The sequence below is a fragment of the Leguminivora glycinivorella genome, chromosome 11, assembly GCF_023078275.1.
Source record: "Leguminivora glycinivorella isolate SPB_JAAS2020 chromosome 11, LegGlyc_1.1, whole genome shotgun sequence".
In the NCBI taxonomy this organism is placed as follows: domain Eukaryota; kingdom Metazoa; phylum Arthropoda; class Insecta; order Lepidoptera; family Tortricidae; genus Leguminivora; species Leguminivora glycinivorella.
Window position 1 is genome coordinate 12,141,752 of NC_062981.1, and position 14,947 is coordinate 12,156,698.

The 14,947-nt window shown below is 35.8% G+C and overlaps 2 protein-coding genes across 4 annotated transcripts; one reads left to right on the forward strand and one right to left on the reverse strand.

The window, feature by feature from the left end:
* Positions 1-468: 468 nt before the first annotated feature.
* Positions 469-3,402, reverse strand: LOC125230846. Its single transcript, XM_048136086.1, has 5 exons — positions 3,267-3,402; positions 2,793-3,185; positions 2,401-2,635; positions 1,262-1,537; positions 469-618 (listed from the first exon to the last, which is right to left on the reverse strand). Exons 1-5 carry the CDS (start codon positions 3,291-3,293, stop codon positions 530-532), a joined length of 1,020 nt encoding a protein of 339 aa, XP_047992043.1. The 5' UTR covers positions 3,294-3,402; the 3' UTR covers positions 469-529.
* A 189-nt stretch (positions 3,403-3,591) lies between these two features.
* LOC125230847 (calmodulin-like) lies at positions 3,592-6,838 on the forward strand. Of its 3 annotated transcripts, none has more exons than XM_048136088.1 (4): positions 3,592-3,902; positions 4,294-4,462; positions 5,934-6,131; positions 6,516-6,838. In XM_048136088.1, exons 1-4 carry the CDS (start codon positions 3,721-3,723, stop codon positions 6,732-6,734), a joined length of 768 nt encoding a protein of 255 aa, XP_047992045.1. In that variant the 5' UTR covers positions 3,592-3,720; the 3' UTR covers positions 6,735-6,838. The 3 variants fall into 3 exon arrangements, with proteins under 3 accessions (XP_047992045.1, XP_047992046.1, XP_047992047.1); XM_048136089.1 differs by having other exon boundaries at positions 3,608-3,902; positions 6,512-6,812; XM_048136090.1 differs by having other exon boundaries at positions 3,694-3,858.
* Positions 6,839-14,947: the final 8,109 nt, after the last annotated feature.

The window sequence follows — 14,947 nt, forward strand, 5'->3', positions numbered from 1 at the left end:
TCTCATATGGTACTACTTACGCTCCTATTTACACCTTACTAAGATGCTATGGGACATGTTTTTGAGTAAGATGTGTAAACCCATATTTTTACACTTGACTTTAGCTAACATTGGCAGACGTTTTAGTTACCTAACCTACCTATAACTTAGTTTCTGGTAGAGCGTGCCGATGTATCGACGGAAATTGTCCAAAATTGGGACATTAAGGGTTAATATCGGTCAAATCTACAAATTAAACTGAGCCTATAGTATATAGATCTAATGTGTGACGTTATCTGGGTAAAGGGATGTTATTGTCGATGGCGCTTACGTCCCGCAGCGTCGTATTTTTACACGAACATCGCTCATAACGCCGTAAGCGCCATCGACAATAAGGTCCCTTTACCCAGATAATGTCGCATAATCTTTAAATGATTTGATTTTTCGGAATTTGGCAATCAGGGGTTATTATTGAACTAAAGTCGACTTAAACATAATTTTGTATTAATATGATGAGATTATCACATAACAGAACAGATCACATGTAATTCTAAAACAAATCATCGGTAAATATGTTATCTAGGTCATCTAGCAAATCACTGGTATCATTAGAGGTTTCATTGCAGAAAGGGTCTTTATCTGAAACAAAAAAGAGCTATTATTAATTTTCAATACCTTAGTCTACTGTACAAGCATCAAATATATGAAATAGGCGCGTTCCTAGCACACAGTCTAAGCTAGTGTAGGTGAACGCGTACTATGCTTGTATTGTATGAGTGAAATATGACAGGTCGACTGATCTGTTTTCGACCGAGGTAAGGGGGTGGGCGGCACATTCAGCGGGGAGCGGGAGTGGCCATACTGTACGATAGTACTCTTTATTATACTGTGGTACAAGTGTCTTTACTTTCTAAATGAAGCAACTCGATCAATGTGAGCGTATGACGCTCATAAAATATTTCCTTACTTCTATAATAATTCAAAACTGTATAGAACAGTATAATTAATGTACTAGCTAGGCCTTATCGTTTTAGGAATTTAAGAGCCATATTTTTTAGAGATTGGCGTATTACCAGCAGTTATTTATTCACAAATGTGATCAGAAATCTTTATTAATATTGCTAATTGGGATTGCAGTAGGTTATTGTTAAAACATTTAACCCTTTAATTGGTAGCAACAAAATACTTGCCATCAAAAATGCATCTCTACAATAAGAATTACAGTTCAAAATCGAATGACTAGAACAAACGTTAAAATGATTAAAGGGTTAACCAAACTTACCTGCATTTGTACTTGGTACAGTTCTTATCACTGTCATATCATTATCACATTCTAAATCATATCCATCAGGCAAAGGTTTATCCGTTTCTTCGCTAAGCACCGCAGAACTGTATATAGCATGAATATTGGACAGTGTGATGTTCAAGTAATGCTTTTTGAAGGCACTGCCAGTGGTTAGGACTGTGGGCCTTCTCAGTACTACAGCACAGTACTCGGAGACAATGTAGGGGGCAAATGTAGACCATGCATCTCTGTGGAGTGTGCATTTGATACATCCTGAAAATAAGACAAATACATAGCTGCATAAAGTAAGTATGGTGTTTTGGTTACTATAAATATATTATGTATAAGAATCCAGCTATCATACCTACCTAAAACTAACTTTTTACTACAGTAATACCCCGCTTAACGCGAGTGATGTGTTCCAGGGAAAATCGCGTAAAGCGAATTTCGCGTATATCGGGGTCACTTAATTAAGGTACTAAATTTAAAATCAAACCGAAAAAAGTTTATATTTTACTTGAAAAATTACAATCAAATAGCTTGTTTAAAGAAACTTTAACATTTTACATTTCCTAATGGGCATAACTGGGCCCAAAACCTATTATAAAATAAAACAAGGTTTTATTTAATTCCAGAGCTATGGGCACACGCATTTATTCATTCAACGGTTAAACGGAAGAGGATGTTACATACATGTCAAACATGTGTCAAAGACAATCGGTCTCTTAACTTATTTGATGTTACCATACAAGAATATATTATACTTATTCTAACAATATCCATACTTAAGACTGTTTTTTTTTTATTATTATGTATGGCCACAGACTAGCCAAGGGCAAAGACATGGACCAAGGATATGTGGAAGATGGATGGATGTAAACTTAAAAGTTGCATTTTTTTTAATGCCCTGACATGGTAGTGATACAAGATTTTTTTATTATATCGAAATACCAGTCAGTTAATTAGAAATACATTTTAACCCATGCATGACCTTGACAGAGATTTGTTCAATTTGAATTTTGACACATCAATAGAGTCAAAAATAAAAGATGCATATAATTATGCTCACTATGCATTTAAGGGTTAAAAAGGATGGGAAGGCATTAATTTGTCCAATCTTATGAATAATATCTTACCAGTGGTATCCCTTAAAGTTATTAGTGGGTCTGTGGCCGATCTATCAACAGTTTCAACAAAAGCCATCACAACCTGAGCCTTTCTTCTCCTCAGGTGTCCAGCCAAAGCTTGCTGCTTCACTGATTTGATAGAGTCTATGGCACCCAAATTAGACTTCTGTATGTCTTCTGAGAGTCTTCTCCATATTTCTGTTTCAAATTTCTCACCAAAATAGTTGTCTGATAAATCTACATCCTAAGAAATAAACAAGGTGTTTAAATAAAATTTGGGATTACAATAATTTAACTAGTTTTTGCCAGGTGGCTAAAGAAATAAATGGATGATACAATTTACTGTTTCAATCTAAAATATAACTCTTCAAAAATTAAAAAAAAAATTAATCTACCATTACCTGGGAGAACAACTCCATGTGGCAAATTGTTTCATCTTTACTCTCTTCAAAGTTGCTATTGAGAAGTCCAGCTGGTCCCGGAAACTTTCTCTTAGCATTGTGATCAAAATATGAGTTAATCATTTTCCGTTTTGTATGTTTTGGTGAAATATTTTCAGAGTTCACACTATTTCTTATAGCTTCAGTGCTACATGCCTCAACCTCTCTAATTATTTTCTGGGCTGTTTTTTGCTGCGCTGAAGGACTGGCAATATTAGCAAACTTAAGAGGCTGACTAACTACATTGACTGGACTAGTTGGCTTAACTGGTATGCTCTTTTCACTATCCCCCTTACTTCCAATATTCTCTGTTTCTTTAATCGGATCATCAGGAAAATTGAACTGCGACAAAATCTGCAAAATAACAATTTCATAACTATGTATTAACTTCGAAACTACACATAATAATTTGGTCAACTAAGAACGCAAAATTACCTGATCGAAATCGTCGGATTCAAACATTGTATTTACAATTATAAAACACAAAGTAAACAGAATATAGTAGACGTTGAATACTTTGATACAGTTTTTATTTATTATTGTAATATGTACGTGTAAGTTTAACTTTAAAATATTTCACCGCACAAAAATCAACAAAGCACAAGCAGACATGACAGTGACATAAGACAAGACTGAACTGACATTTATGGGGTTACGTTCTGAAATGTTACTTACTAGAAGAGGACACAGAGGTGACTGATGGCCTTACCGGACACGTCCTGACAGGGAATCCCGTGAAAGCCGGTACGGTGGTCTATTGACACTATTAAATAAACTAATTTTGAATTGGCATAAATTGACAAATTTGTCAACTAAAATTTTTATTCTTCAAAATTAATACAAATATTTAGTGAATCATATTTCTGTGATATATACATTTTCTTTTAAAATGGCTGTGTTTAATCCCTTCGATCCCTTAAAAAATGTCACACCTCGGTTTACAGAAGAACAATTAAACGAAATAATAGAGTTTTTTGATGAGAAAGCCCAACCTTTATTAACAATAGATGATGGAGAACCTATTAACGTAATATCTATTGAAACTTTTATAGAATTCCTGGGATTAAAAAAGTAGAGTACATAATATACCTACCTCGATTAATGTAATTATGAAATAACACGAAGGAAATACCTACACACACGGACGTGGATCCGCTGTGGGAGCGAAAACCAATGAAACTCCTTTTTTACGAATCGTCGGATTGAACTTATATGCTACAATGGCCAGTGTACCAGACCCTACAAGAACATCTACCTCCAAATTTTAACGGCTTTGTTTAGATGGAACAAGCATTGCAGGATATACCTAAGGCTTCATGCTGAGTTGCTTGTTTACCACCGTGTGGTAAAAAAAAAACGTAGAATATAAATAGTGTATAGGAAAGATTATTATGGCAAGAGTAATAGTAGGTATAGGTACTTACATTATAAATTTATAATATATAAACTTTTTCGTTAACAGGTATCATAGACGACATTTTAGTTACCCTACGTATATGGAAATAATGGCTGACGCAGAACTTTTAAAGGCCGGAGTAACGAGAGTATTGACGAAGGAACAAATTATTTACATGTTAGATAAACGAATTATAGAGGCAGAAATCAAACATGAACTACTATTAGCCTTTCAAGTAAGTAGGTTAGACCCAGTTACTGTAGTTAACTCTTAGGATGCTATTAAAGATCGGCCACAAATGCGCGTTTTGAGAGCGCAGCGTTAGCGGAGCGCAATGATGGCGGTGCGCCGGACGGAGCAGAATGCGCGCATTCTGCAGTCTGCACATGGCAACTTCTAATCTAAGCCTATATTTTGCAAATGTAAAGGTCTAATAATAATGAATGGCACATAAGAAATCAAAACAACAATTTTGAATAAAATAATTAGCTAAATGGTTAACATTGAATCCAAGACAAGTCCGCTCACAACGCGCGCTTTGAATACGCTCGCATTCAGCGTGCATTCCGACGTTTTTCAGTACATGTGACCCTTTGAGGAGTCGATCTGACAAGAAATAGCTTACTTTGAGAACTAGTGCGGGAATAAAACACATAATTAGTACATTACGATACAAGTGCGTAAAAAAGGAAGTTCGAAAAGAGTAGCGATAAATTAAAACACGACCGAAGGGAATGTTTTAAATCGACACGAGTTACGAATTTCCTTTTCGCACGACGTTTTTCAGATGGCCCTCCGAAGTTTCGACCTGGCATATAATAAACCACTTTTCGCACACTAACGTAAAAAAACACCATCTGTACTGAAATAGTACATTTTGATACAAGTGCGTAAAAGAGGAAGTTCGAAACGAGTGGCGATAAATTAAAACACGACCGAAGGGAGTGTTTTAAATCGACACGAGTTACGAATTTCTTTTCGCACGTGTATCGAACGACGTTTTTCAGTACAGATGGCCCTCGGAAGTTTCGACCTGACATATAATGAACCACTTCTCGCACTAGTGCGTAAAAAAAACACCATCTGTACTGAAAAGTATTTTTCCCCTCACTAGCTCGGAAACACGTGCTTTGTCCTTTAATACCAGCGGGTAAAAACGCATTTTATCCACTAGTGGGTAAAGTAATTTGACCTTGAATAAAGTCAAATTAACTGCTTTAACGTTGATAAAAGTAGGTGAATCTAGTAAGAAAGATGATTTACCACCTGTGGAACTACTGGAAGCTGTGATAAACGCATTTTTTGCGTTGTAGTTTCCTCGCTATAGTGAGGGGAAAAGTTTTGTGTTACACTCGGGTGCAAATATATTTTACTTCTCGTGTGTTATAAAACTCGCAAGTTCAGGATTCTATTCTCGAACCACTCGCTTCGCTCGTGGTTCAACTATAGAATCCTTTCACTTGCTCGTTTTTCAATTCCACACTCGGCGTTAAAATACAACTTTGCCCCCTTGTATAACAAATAACTATTACTACGCACTAGTGCAAGAAGTGGTTCATTATATGTCAGGTCGAACGAAACTTCGGCGGTCCATCTGTACTGAAAAACGTCGTTCAATACACGTATGAAAAGGGAACTCTCAACTCGTGTCGATATTTCAGCTAAGTATTTTTCACTAGTAATAGGTATATGATTTTCTTCTGCAGGTTTTTGACACAGAAAACAGAAATTTTCTAGAACTTGGAGAATTAGAAGCTATAGTTACTGGGTACGGAGATGCATTCAATAGAGAAGAAACTTTAGAACTGTTGCGTGATGCGAATGTACGTGGAGATGGAAACATAGTTTATGAGAACTTTGTTGAAAGTTTATTTGCTATGGCGCCAGAACTCTACGAAATAACGGTATAATATTTATTATCAGATCTACTTGTGACGAATTCAACGAAGGAATATATGTAAAATCGCTGTCAATAGAAATTGTCAACAATGTAAACAAATCATTATATAAAATATCAATAGTTTAGCACAATTTTATTATTTTAAAGGTTGAGGATCATAATGTGAGATGAATTGATTAAATAACACATGGATTTAGCCAGTATATGATGAGTTAGAATGGAAATTAAAGACATTTTGACTACAAGGTTAGTTTACATTGTTCACAAATTCTATTGACGGCGACTTTATACATAAACCTGTTTACCATATAAATCTAATATTGTAGTATTAGAATAGCCGTATCTAGTATTTTACCAAAGTCCACATGTTATACATCTTTCCAGACAGATTTTCTGTATGACGATCCCGATGAAGATCCATCAGTCCCGCCACTTCCTCCGGAACCGGAACCTGAGCCGGAACCCGAGCCTGAACCTGTTGTTGAACCACCTCCGCCCCCACCTCCTCCTCCTCCACCTCCACCACCAGCAAAAGGAAAAGGAGCAGCGAAAGGAAAAAAGAAATAACAGAACAGTTTACAACATAGATAATAAGGTACCTCTATAGTATTTTTCAAATTTCAAACTCGATGGGTACGGCATCACCATCACCCATATGTATAAGTTTAAAATACCAAATCTTGGAATCTGCGTAGGCGGCTTTAAGCATAATTATAAATAGGGGCCTATCGCAAACTGTAATACGTACATTCAGATAACATAATTTCTGTTTGAAAAATACTATTGTTAATACAGCTACTGAATATTATACATTGAATTGAAAGTGCAAAGTTTGTGTTTTATTCTAGTTTATTGTTTACGTCCAGTATCACAGATTTTTGTTGCAGCGGGTTTTTGTCTATTTTACCTACAATATAATGTCTTCGTCGATGGTGAATCATCACTATCAGGTCAGTACTTAATTCTGTTTTGTTATGGCAATGACAAGTGGCTACATTTAAACCCACTACTATGTACAGTCAAGTCAACCAATTAGAACCCTGGGGCCACTCTACAACCATGTCAAAATGACAAACAGTAAGAGATTTCTTACAATCTGATTTATGATGTCACTATGACATAGTTTTACAGTGGCCTAGGGTTCCAATTGGTTGACTGTACCTACTAATACTAACGTATTAGAAATGACAACTCGAACGTAACCTGTGTGTGCCATGTGTGCGCCCGGTGCGCCGGACGCAGCTGGCAGCGCGTGGCGCATGCGAGCTGAGGGCACCATGTCATAGAATATGACTTGACCACCTAGACACAGTATAATAAAGAGTACTATCGTACAGTATGGCCACTCCCGCTCCCCGCTGAAAGTGCCGCCCACCCCCTCTCGGTTACCTGACAGTTACCGCCTGTCAAAAACGCGAACAATCGACCTGTCATATCTCACTCATACAAGCATGGTACGCGTTCACCTACACGAGCTTAGAATGTGTGCTAGGAACGCGCCTCTTTCATATATTTGATCGCCAGTGTCCGAGATGTGACCTAGACGTGACACTTTAGGGCCAGTGCCATCAAACCGTATGTCACCGTTAAAGTGTTCGTTAAATTTTATTGTATGGGATGTTCCATAGACGTCTGCTGCGTGACGATGATGTGTCTGTTAAATGTGGTTCATGCAACTGGCCCTTAGTGTAGACCTTTGTTTTATACTTTGTGTAAATAAGTAGTTTACTTTTAGCACTATCATACATTGTGTAATGTTTAAATTCTACTGAGTGAAATAAAAATACATTATTTTTTTTTTCATAAACTTTAATTGCCCTTGAAAAAAATTAATTTAGTCAGTTTCTGCCGTTCAGAATAATAATCATTTGATACTTTTACTTCGTGATGTAAACGAATAGAAGCGTATTTATTTATTACCGCTCGAATGAGATGAATTCTATGATTCAGTGTGGCAGGTTGATCAAATGCATGCTGAGTTAAACAAGTAAATACATCTTTCTCCAGGAATAATTTTAAAGTATTTACTGTAATATAATTGTAGTCGTACTTGGAAGAAAGAGATTTACCACCACTCTTCTTAATTAAATGTCGTATAATAATCTCGGTGGAGAGGCATATTTTGTACACGTCATCGGAAGAATAACACAAACCACCCATGTCCTTTAGAGTTATTAGTTTATGATGCGGCAGTTTTCTGTTTGTGGTTAAACTGTCAACGCACTCTTCACATTTCAAAGATTTTATTAGAGAACGGGAGACATAACCTGAAATGTACCCAACTATCAGTTCTGAAGCTTGTGTTGCATTTTCATGATTCAGCATATCAGTAAAAACTTCACAATTTTTTTCAGCTTCCAAATCAGATTCAAGCGCTTGTGTTGATTGCAAAACTTCGTATTCCTCTTCATCGTGTCCGTTTAATTTGGATGTGCTATTAATTACATTTACGGACGCTGAATTTAATATTGTGAAATTATCTAAAGGAATGCAGTTCCCACTAAAAGATGATCTTAATTCCAGGTGGGATAATGTTTTTTTATATGCAGCCCTGAATTGTAGAACATTGGGATTATTGTTGTAGCCACCATGTTTCCTGATCAATCCAAAAAATAGTTCTAAGTGATCCTGGTTTATGCGATACATTGATATGCAGTCGATAAGATTTTTTTCTTCAACTAAATAACTGTATAGGGTCTTCATCGACTCAATGCAGATGAGAGCTCCTATAAAACCCGTTTTGCTTGTAGACTCCACTATTTTCTTTTTTGTGGTATTCAGTACAATTTTTGGATCTTGATTCTTTCTTTTAATTATTCTACGTGTTTTAATTTGCAATTGTAGCTGGAGTATATACGTCTTCATTTGATCGAGGAACGCAAAAATTAGTGGTTTGTTATATTTGTCTATTGGGCGTTTATAACCATAAAAAATAAATTTCCTAGAATTCATGACATCGAAAAAATTATTTATTTTCGTTATGAAATTAACAGTTGCTGACGAATTTCCGAATTTGCTGGATTTTAAAACTTCATCACAGAGGGTTAACGATTGTGCTACGCTCGTGCTTAGTAATTGTGTAGCGAGCTTAACTTTCATTATCTGGTTGCGGAAAAAAATTTGACGCGGTGTCAATTTATTGGCGAATCGAAGACCTTTATTATGTTGAAGTTTGTTCAAATTGATTAGTAATTGCCACTTAATTTGACCATTATCGCCATCAAATATCAACAGCTTTCGTTCAAATGTATTCCTAATCAATTTCATCACATGGCAAGGATCCAAGAAAATGCATACTTTTTCTGACGTGCAAGGATGAGGAAAGTGAGTCTTTATGTTATTTAAATCAGACAATTCACATCCTAACATTTCAAATGCCTTTAAATTTGTGGCACAACCATCGAACGTCACACTTGCAATCGTGACGCCAACTTCATGACATTTTTCTAAACAAATGTTAATTAAATTTGCTTTTCTTTCCGCATTAACACCGGATATTAAAAAATACCCAATAGGCAATTTCCAGTCTTCATTTAAAGAAACTAGCATGAACACTAAAGCTTGAGTTGCTGTATTGTCGTCATCTTCGCCTTTTACGGGACCTGCACCAAAGTTGACTGCACCAAGTTTGTGTTGATTATTAAATAACTTTTGATTTCTTATAGGTATCTCGTCAAATACCAAAGAGCATAGTACAGGTTGTTTGCCCAGCTGACTTTTTTTCTTTAATACTTTAAAAGATTCTTCTGTGAAGCCTGGTTCTGCGTTTACAGTTGAGTACCATCTGGAAATAGTTCTGGGGTGTGGAAGAGATTTATTGTATGTTTGTCGTATATATTTGTAGGCGCTTGGAGAATAATAATGCAACGTTAAAGCGAATTTTCGCAGTGGCGTAGAATATAGCAATGTATGTTTGTTCTGTTTCATTTTTTTCAAAAATGATTTATGCCGGTCTACTAGTTCAGCCTTATTAATTAAGTCATTTTCCGCTTGCGTATCTAATTCAAATTTATTTTTCATATCCTTGACAAGCAGTTGGTAAGATTCACATTTTTTCTTTAAATATCTGTTGTGTTGCTGTACTTTCTTCAGTTTTTGGGCAATATTTTTTCTAGCTGTAGTGTCTTTTGAATCTATCTTTTTCAGTACAATTTTCTGTGGCGTGTCAAAAATGTATTCCGAATCGCTTACAGGTTCCGATATTGGTTCCATTTCTATGAAACAATATTTCTCAACTGAACATTCCAGTGCAGGTGCCATAGGTTGATATTCCTATATAAAATAAAAATACAAGTAAGACATGTATTGCAAACAAAATGTTCGTGTTACATTTTACATTACTGATAACGTATAAAATTAAAATCTTATTTCTTAAAGACACTTACGGATTTGTGGTCGTATGGTACTGCAGATTTCTTTAAATAAATTCGCCCAGCTTTTGTGCTATATTTGTCTTCTTCTTTAAAATGCAAGGAACATATACACGTATAGTCAGATGGTAACCATGTTTCCTCGCTTCGATTTTTTTGCACAAATCGAATCCACGCTTCTCTTTTTTCATGTCCACGCCGAGGAAACCTTCAAAAATTAAATAAATATTTTTTTTTTATATATATGTTTTAAACTTTTATATTTTTCCCGCTGGCGTGTAAATCTTTTATAAACTGTGTACTTACTACTTGTGTTATGTTATGATTATGAATACTTGTTTGACTTTGTTTGATGTATAGGAATTATCAAGGAATTTAAATATCGGCGATGGCATCGCCGCAAGATTTCCTAGTGATAGACTTTCAAGTCGTCTCCGTCACTGGAATAAAGCGGCAAATTCATAAATGAAGGAGCGAATGAAAGAAAATATGAAATTTCGCGGCCTTTTCCAGTGACGAACTTGCTTTACCGGTTATATCATGTAACTATTATTACGTGTTTCGATATACTGTGGACAGTGGGGCCTCGGCGGCCAATGTGGTTACTATACATATACGTTTCCAACTTTTTTCTTTTTTGGCTGCCGAATTGCCGATGCCGTCGGCATGTGGAAAAATAAATACATAGTTATAGACGGTCAAGAAAATCTTAACAGTAAAAAAACGCGCGAAGTTCGAATTTTCTACGGTACGATAAACCCTCGCCCCTACATTTATCAAATTTGCTGCCTTTTTTTTTACTCTCAGATGTGCTTGACCGTTTTTAGTTATTGATTTTTTCATCACACCTGCTTGTAAACGGTGTTATTTATTGTATGCCAGCATATCGATACGTAAAGACCTACTACGTCGCCCACGGGCGGTAAAGTGTTTCTTTAAGTTTAAAAAATATTTTACCGCTTGCGGTCATAATTCTTGACAATGACAGAAATTTTATTTATACTAGTCAAGTACACATAAATGAGATTTTACTTTAAAATACAGATGATTTTATAGCATCGTGTCGTGAATAATTTTGCTCATTAATTTTGTTTAAAATGTAATATCGATGCTTTTATGCAGTAAACTAAGTTAATTTGATAAATTTAATAGCCGCTATCAATTTACAAGTGCCAACTAACTGTCGTTTCCACAATTTTCTCATCATGGCAAAATGAATGCCATTTAATTTTAAAAATCTAATCTAATCTACCAGATGATGGCTGTGCCTTCAATCCCTAACCTGTCAAAAATTAGAAATCGGCGGACAAATTTCTAAAATGTCACCGTTTTTAATTAAGTTTTTTCTTTGCAAGTGTGACGAAAAATATTGTGTATAACACGGCCTGTATTCTGTATCGCCACACTCGGGATTACAGAATTCTTGGCTTCATTCAGGATTCAATAAACACCCTCGAAGTAAATATCTCATTCAGCTCCCTAGTCACACTTTTTGTTGCCTTGTCTACTATTTCTACTCCCGTACTTTTCTTTTAAACCCTATCTTAAAGATGTTGAAACAAGTCTATAGTCTATTCTCCAAAACGCATTGTTGCATACACGCCAAAAAGGTGTCAAAAAGATAGGCTCTAAAAACGCATTTGTTAGTAAATTTTCAAGAAATTTATTTTAGAAAACTGTTTGATAAGTAAATGCATGGTTGTAAAGAAATATTGTATGCAACAGTGTTTAACTGAGTCAAAAAATACTTGTGGTGTCTTTATTAACAATTTTCGGCTTCGCCTCTTTTTGACCTCTCTTAAACACCGGTTACATTAAATACTATTACCTAAATGTCTGTGCGATTAATCTATGATTTCGGTTGTCAAAATGGCGACGTTATTATTGCGCCTAAAGCTAGGAACACACTACGCGGACGTCCGTCGTGAATCGACCGCGGACGGGAATCTGGACAATGGAAATAGACATAACCGTGCAAACTATCGGTCGACGGACGTGGACGTGACCTTGAGCGCGTGGACGTCTGATCGAAATCTGGCTCGCCGGATGTTTTGTTCCGTGCACACTGATCGGTCGCGGTCGCGGTCGTTTTACGACGGACGTCCGCGTAGTATGTTCCTAGCTTAAGGGTTCTGTTACACAAGCAACACAATAGGGTACTTGACTGTAGTTAAAATAAAATATTTTATACCATGCACAAAATAAAGAACCAGATAATTATAAGAAAAACATGGACAGAAGTTTTTTTTAAATCCAATTTCTATTTAATAAGTTAGGTATAAATATATAAACTGAGTTGACATATTAGAAAGTCGTTCAAATTCATTTCGACAGTTCTTAAAAAGAAGCTGATTTGACTAGGAGGCAAGGCTACTTGCCAACAGTTCACATACCATCGCACAGTGTGGGATCAGAACTCATTTTTGACCATGGTCTTTTTATTGTAAAAGCCGGTAGCCTAGACCAAAACAATGCTACGACTAAAACTCCCGAATGTCAAATATGACTAGTTTACGAGAAATTATTTTTTGAAATTTAGGGCAAATGTACCTGAAAATTGACTAAAACTCAAAATATCCTGAGAACGGTATCGATTATCAAAAAACACTTTTAAGAGAACTTATAAAACTACCCATAGAAACTACCAATATACTATCGTATGAAATAATCAGCACGGTCCTAACATCATTCATATTGGTATTAGAACCAAATTAGTAATTTTCGATTTTGATTTTTTTTCTCGAAAGTTCCTGTATATTAGTATTTCTTTTATTTTTTTACTGAAAGGTGATTAGCTTCCCTATATGCTATAATTTTTGCATTAAGCAATTCCATAGGATCTAGAAATTATGGTGTGTGCTCTTACGGGGAAACCCATGTAATCGTACGCCCATAGTCGGGTTCTTGGTAGCGAAAGTGTTAAACGTCCCATATAAAATCCCCATAGAGTAATTAAGCACACCATAATTTCTAGATCCTATGGAATTGCTTAGTGCAAAAATTATAGCGTATAGGGAAGCTAATCACCTTTCAGTAAAAAAATAAAAGAAATGCTGATATACAGGAACTTTCGAGAAAAAAAATCAAAATCGAAAATTACTAATTTGGTTCTAATACCGATATGAATGATGCTATTACCGTGCTGATTATTCCATACGATAGTATATTGGTAGTTCTATAAGTTCTCTTAAAAGTGTTTTTTGATAATCGATACCGTTCTCAGGATATTTTGAGTTTTAGTCAATTTTCGGGTACATTTACCCTAAATTTAAAAAAATAATTTCTCGTTAACTAGTCATATTTGACATTCGGGAATTTTAGTCATAGCATTGTTTTAGTCTAGGCTACCGGTTTTTAAAATAAAAAGACCATGGTCAAAAATGAGGTATGATCCCACACTGTGCATCGCCGCGTTTGCTCCATAGTTCGTTGGTGCGTATTGAACAACTGTGTGCAAGCCCGGATCCAGCTTCGTGCCCAGGGGGGGGTCACGTGATAAAGGCCCAGGCCCCCCGGGGGTCACGTGGTCTATTTGTATGGCCAGCCTAGGCTCCAGGGGGGGTCATGACCCCCATGACCCCCCCCCTGGATCCGCGCATGACTGTGTGACTGGATATGTGAATGGTAAGGACGCATCCCTTCATTTAAATAATGTATGTATGTATGTATAAGCTTTATTGTACATAAAGGAAACAAAAGAGACACAGTTACAGAGTCAGTAATATACAATGTAGGCGGACTTATCCCTTAATGGGATCTCTTCCAGTCAACCTTTGAGGAAATGAGTAGAAGCGAATTAACGATGAGTGACGAATTCAAAAATGTACAACCACTAAAAGAATTAAATGCAAATTTTGTATACACATGGTAACAAATATATACATATACAATTACATTAATACACCAATATATACATATATAATAATATAATAATAAATAAACAAATACTCATAAAATATATATTTATATAGGTACTTAGACCAAAAAGTATATGGATATTAATTCGAACCACAAAGCAAGACGACAATAAAAAAAAAAAATAGATAAAAATTAAAGAAAAAGAAAAAGAGAGAAAAGAAAGAAAAAAAAAAAACAATCCGATAAAAAAAAAAATTAAGTGTCGGAAAGCCATAGTTTTTTAAGGTTATTCTTGAGTGCTTGAATAATATGACTTGTCTACTAACCGATGAAATGTGACACCGCCACTTTTATTGGAGCTTCTCGAATGGCTTACACAATATCTCATTGCGCAGGAAGGCATTTTAAATTTGATTTGTATGCAGCAGAAACAACCTCACGCAGGTCGTGCAGAGACAGAGACTGGCTGACTTAGGCAACTGACCGACAGAAGTCCACGGATTTATGTTCGTAGCTCCAACTTTTTGTTCTCAGCGTCCTGTCTATTACATTAAACCTCAATGTTTACCATTTCTTTTTGATGTGCATTTCC

Excerpts from the sequence above, each read along its gene's own strand:
- LOC125230846 (XM_048136086.1), bottom strand. The coding sequence starts at position 3,293 with ATGTTTGAATCCGACGATTTCGATCAG. Across the intron at positions 3,186-3,266 it reads AATCCGACGATTTCGATCAG|ATTTTGTCGCAGTTCAATTT; the intron begins GTAATTTTGCGT and ends GTTATTTTGCAG. Across the intron at positions 619-1,261 it reads TGTACCAAGTACAAATGCAG|ATAAAGACCCTTTCTGCAAT; the intron begins GTAAGTTTGGTT and ends TTTTTGTTTCAG.
- LOC125230847 (XM_048136088.1), top strand. The coding sequence starts at position 3,721 with ATGGCTGTGTTTAATCCCTTCGATCCCTTAAAAAATGTCACACCTCGG. Across the intron at positions 3,903-4,293 it reads GAATTCCTGGGATTAAAAAA|GTATCATAGACGACATTTTA; the intron begins GTAGAGTACATA and ends TTTCGTTAACAG. Across the intron at positions 4,463-5,933 it reads AACTACTATTAGCCTTTCAA|GTTTTTGACACAGAAAACAG; the intron begins GTAAGTAGGTTA and ends TTTCTTCTGCAG.